Source organism: Mus pahari, chromosome 9 (genome assembly GCF_900095145.1).
Source record: "Mus pahari chromosome 9, PAHARI_EIJ_v1.1, whole genome shotgun sequence".
Classification (NCBI taxonomy): domain Eukaryota; kingdom Metazoa; phylum Chordata; class Mammalia; order Rodentia; family Muridae; genus Mus; species Mus pahari.
This window is the reverse complement of record NC_034598.1, coordinates 47,541,721-47,547,398: the sequence shown is the minus strand read 5'-3', so window position 1 is coordinate 47,547,398 and position 5,678 is coordinate 47,541,721. Positions and strand designations below refer to the sequence as shown.

Below are 5,678 nucleotides of genomic sequence, written 5' to 3'. Positions count from 1 at the left end.
AAAACCCTCAACTGCAACTGCTGAGGGTCAATCTCCTCTGCCCCTGTGCAGGTTATGAGCTCAGCCTCAGCATGCTGATTCCCAAATATACCTCATGCGATATTGCATCAAGAACGATTTCTCTTGAGTTATTGGGGCATCAGCTCATCCCGGGACTTGAGCGAGAGTCTCCCCAGAACGGAGGTCTTTCAGTAACCCATCTGTTTTAAACTCCGTGGTTTGAAAACAGTTTTAAGCTTTGTGTTTTGAAAAGCCCAAAGTCTTTTGTAATACATCCCAGAAGACTTCTTTCACCTGCTGGTTTCTTAGTGTATAAATGAAGGGGTTCAGGAGAGGGGCAATTGAAGTATACAGCAGAGCTACACCNTTAGACACAGACACTCTCTCCCTTGCAGATGGTTTAATATACATGAAGATGCAACTCCCATATGTTATGGAGACAACAAACATGTGGGAAGTACAGGTGGAGAAGGCTTTGGTTCTTTGCTGTGCAGAAGGGAAACTCATAATCGTCTTAATGATGAAAGAATAAGAGAGACTCACTAGTACCAGTGTGACTACAAGTGTCACCACTGCTAAGACAAANGACATCATTTCTAGAACATGAGTGTCTGTGCAGGAGATCTGTAAAATAGGAGAAGTTTCACACATAAAATGATCAATTATCCTGGAATCACAGAAATCCAGCTTCAGACCCATGGCCAATGGGGGAAAGATGATCAAGAACCCAGTCACCCAGGAGCTGAGGACGAGTTGGTGGCACACTTTGCTGTTCATGATGATAGGGTAGTGCAGTGGTCTGCAGATGGCAACATAGCGGTCATAGGACATGGCAGCCAGGAGATAAAATTCTGTGACTCCCAGCAAAAGAATGAAAAACAACTGAGCTGCACAATTATTATAAGAAATAGTTTTGTCTCCAGTCACAATGGTNGTCAAGAATCTGGGAATACACACTGTTGTGAACATGATTTCCAAAAAGGAGAAATTACGNAGAAAGAAATACATTGGGGTTTTGAGGCGAGGGTCCAGCAGGGTGAGAAGCACAATGATTAAGTTCCCCACCAGGCTCATCACATAATTGAGAAAGAGAAACAGAAAAACCACAATTTGCAATTGTGGGTCATCTGTCAATCCCAAAAGAATGAAGACAATTTCCATTGACTGATTTTTCATTCTCACGTGTAAGCCTTAGCAAACAAACATAGGAAACTAGAAACAAAATACTTTATGTGAATTAGAATAGTTTTGTTTTGTTATTTATTTACATCCAAAATGCTGTCCCCCTTTGGATCCCCTGAAAATTCGGGCTAGAAAACATTTGAAAATTGATTTGAAAATTGATTTTATGTTATTGCCCCTTTGCGGGATATGTCACAAAGTCAAATTTCAAATGTTTTCTAGCCTGAAATTTCAGGGGATGCAGAATTATATGCCATAGGTTAATGATAAACTTGTCCTAGTCTGGTTTTTCTCAACAATCTTCTCATAATCCACTTCTTCTCATGTCCCCATGTGCCCCCTCCAAAAAAAAAAAACAACCAAAAAACAGAATAGTACTTCCATTAATTTGCAAATGCAAACTAACACATTCACTTCCAAATGACCTCTACTGTCATGCAGCCCAGGAGCTTCTAATACTTTTCTTGAGACTCTGAAGTAGCCTGGCTTACTGTGCCACTGGTTCTTGAATTTTTGTGGACTTAAATTTTTTTCCTTTTTGGAAATTATAGTTTAATTATAGCATTTCCTCCTAACCTTCCCTCTCTCTCAACTTTCCCATTTCCTCCGTTTTTTTGCTGTCTTCAGATTCATAGCCTTTTCCTCCTTAGATACATGTGTTTGCATGTATTCCTAAATACTTAAGTACAACTTGCTCAGTTTGTATAGTGTTACTTGTGTATGATTTCACAGCTGACAGTTTAGTGTTAAGTAACCAGTTGGTGTTCTCTTCCCTTTAAACCAGTTTACTAACGTTCCTTCTTTTTATGTTTATTACTTTTTCATTTATTTTATTAATATTCTTTTCCTTTCCATATGCTATTTTATAAACCAGTTTTGGGGAAAAACCAATGCTGTACAAACACAATAGAATTTACAAAAATCAGTATTAGGAAATAGTTTTAAGCATAATTTCTTAAGATGTTCAGGTTTTAGTTACTAAGTAATTAGAAGCTTTCTTCAAGTGAACATATCTACTATTTTCCTATTATTCATAATGTTCATATTTAAAAAGATGGCTGGATATTAGTCATTTCTGAATGATTTAGGTTTAGCAGACTGAATTATGGTTTCACAAAATCACAAGAATTGCTTATTATAGCATTTTCATATCACTTTATAAAACAATCAAGGAGAAACAAATGTAGATGTAATTGTATAAATATAAGAAATAATCATGTAAAACACAGTCTTAAAATATCTACAACTTGAAACAACAATATGAACTAACCAGTACCCCAGAGCTCGTGTCTCTAGCTGCATAAATAGCAGAAGATGGCCTAGTCAGCCACCATTGGGAAGAGATGCCCTTTGGTCTTGCAAACTTTATATGCCCCATACAGGGGAATGCCAGGGCCAAGAAGTGGGAGTGGGTGGGCAGGGGAGCAAGCTGTGGGGAGGGTATAGGAGATAGTAGGGAAAGCATTTGAAATGTAAATGAAGAAAATATCTAATAAAATAAGTTAAAAAATAAAATAAAGTAAAATAAAATAAAATATCTACCACTTAGAGCACTTTATAAAACAAAAATTCGATTTCCCAATCACAATTGCCTTAATTGGATTTACTGTGAATTTGCCTTAGTTTCACATTATAAAATTAATGTAAAATCAGCATGGATATTCACATTATAAAATTTCACATTATAAAATTAATTTAAAATCAAAATGAACTCACGTTTTTGTGTCAATTAACCATTCTGTTTTGTTAAAGATAATTTCAATTGCTTGTGTGATCATTTTCTTTATCATTGAATAAAAATATTCATTACTGTTTTTGTAAGAAAAAACACAATGCGCATCCTTCAAAAAAGAATCTCCACATTCCTTCAAATTCACATTTACTATGGAATCTGGTGATTATGATGATAATTTTAACATATGCCATATGATAGGCTGAATTTTGCAAAATTCAGTTCTTAGCATTGAGATCACTGTCACTCCAATCCTCCAATTACATGTCATTCTTAAAGATGAAGTAAAAATCAGGATTAAAGAGAAGAATATGAACTCATTGCCAAAATATACCCAAGTCTTAGATCAAAGAGATGCCTCATAGCCACTGTGCACTTATACATGCTCTAGTTCCAGTGCTTCCTACGTCCAGGGGGATCCAATAGAAATCACTGTGCCAGACTCTTCTCTGGGGATCGCTGCTACAAATTACTCTTTATTTGTAATAAAAGTTATCACTGTGTGTATGAAAGCTTTAGAAAAAGCATCCCAGAGGAGTGTCATAAATGACTCAGAAAAGTCAGAAAAATACCTATCAAAAGCAACAACAGTTCACTCTAGTTAATATCTATATATTTTCAAAATTAGTCCCTGTTGGGTTTTAGGTTTATAAACACTGTCTATGCTTCCACTGACTATCTTTTAATTCTGCTGTTTTTTGTTTTGTTTTGTTTTGTTTCATCGTTTACTTTGGTATAATCTTATTTTTGTTTTTGTACCTGCATCATATTTTTCAAATCATCATTTAAAACAATGTCATTGGGGCTAGAAAGATGGCTCTATGGTTAATAGTACTGGCTGTTCTTCTAGAGGATCTGGATTTGAATCTTAACACCCATATGATATCACACTAATATGTAACTTCCATCCCCCAAAGTACACCTTCTTCTGGTCTCTACAGCAGCATAAACATGTGGTATACAGACATACATGTAAGGAAACTATCCATACATGGAAAATAAAAGAAAAAAGTTTAAATTAAAAAGATCAATGTCAAATTGAAAACCATAACTGGTACCACTTTCATTGTCAAGAATCTATAGTTAGGCCTCAGGGAAGAAATCTCTACTATGCTTCTGCTAAATGAGCACAGCTGCAGATTTACTCCTAGTGAAATCATAATAACCATAGACCAGTGAATTGATAAATTCTCATCAAAGAGACTTCATTTTGTAAGAAATAGTGATCAACACAGACCCGCAACTGGTCAAGGTGCAGATAACTGCTAAATGCTTAATTTTGGACAGAAAATCTGCATGACATACTATCCTTCTTAGGCTCAGAGATCATTGTGGAAGACAGGGAGGAAAGATTGTAAGAGCCAGAGGCATTGGCTGACTACAAGGAAACAATATAAAGATATGGCTCCTGGTGTATCTGTGACCCCAGAGAGAAAGAAGGCCATACAATCAAGTACATGTTCAGTACAAAAATAGAAGAGGACACAAAGATGCAGTATGCATGTGTATGTGTGTATATACATGTGTGTATGTGTGTATGCATACACATGTGCACATGTGTGTATGCATGTGTTTAAGTATGTGTGTATGTGCATGCATGTGTGTGCATTGTTGTGCATGTGTGTGCATATGTGTGTGTATGTATGTGTATATATGTGTGTACATGTGTGTGCGTGCATGTGTGTATGTGTATGCATACATGTGTATGTGTCTATTTGTGCATGCATGTGTGTGCATGCATGTGTGTGTTTGTATGTGTGTGTTTGCACATGTGTGCAGACGCAGGTGTATATGTGTGTGTATGCGTATGTATGTATATGTGTATATGTATGTGCATGTGTGTGTCTGTAAGATGGCATTCTTTTCTGAATTAGAAGCAAACAAACCCATATACCAAATTGAAATAATAAAAGACTCCAAATTAGGTTAGAGTAGGGACTCTAGCCCTCCTCACTTGTTCTACAAAGTCACAATTATATATATACACATATATACATGTGTATTTATGTGTCATTATTCTTAACACATATATGCACTATATATACTATACTTATGCACTGTGTACATATAAGTGCATTTACATGTACAATTGCATTGAGGATTATACTAAACATACTATGAACATTCATCTAGGATTCTAGTGATAGACATTTGCATGGTGTCCCATTTTTTGATGAATGAAGGAAATGTGTTTTGTGTACACCTATGGTTTTACACATGTGGATATAATTACACAAAATATCCTATATACACAGAATTTCCAGGCTAGGACAATATATACTGTAAATGCTGATATCCTTCTACTCATACACACTATGTGTTTTTGTACCTGCTGCACTATTCTGGTTAATATATACTGTTCTCTAAACCTGGATTTATTTAAAAAAGAGTGATTTACCAGCTGTGGGCAACCCCAGTCTGCAGTTCCCTTGCTGTAACTGAAATTGAGAGGACTTCTTGACTGAAAGGCCACCCACACATCTACATTCCCACAGACTGTTCATATTTGAAAAGAAAAGTAAACTAGAACAGAAATAGAAGGACCATGGAACATGGGACATGCAAGCTGAAGGAAGACGCTCTTGGAAAATGGTAGGTAGAATGGGACTAGAGGATAATGGGGAAGAAAATTGAGAATTGGAGGGGCATGAATGAGAATCAAGAATAATCTCTCTCTCTCTCTCTCTCTCTCTCTCTCTCTCTCTCTCTCTCACACACACACACACACACACACACACACACAAAACTTCCATGATAAAATCCA

At 36.3% G+C, this 5,678-nt stretch overlaps 1 protein-coding gene across 1 annotated transcript; it reads right to left on the bottom strand.

The window, feature by feature from the left end:
* Positions 1-231: 231 nt before the first annotated feature.
* LOC110326571 (olfactory receptor 6C6) lies at positions 232-1,176 on the bottom strand. The gene has a single exon (XM_021205104.1). It carries the CDS (start codon positions 1,174-1,176, stop codon positions 232-234), a length of 945 nt encoding a protein of 314 aa, XP_021060763.1.
* Between the last annotated feature and the right edge of the window lie 4,502 nt (positions 1,177-5,678).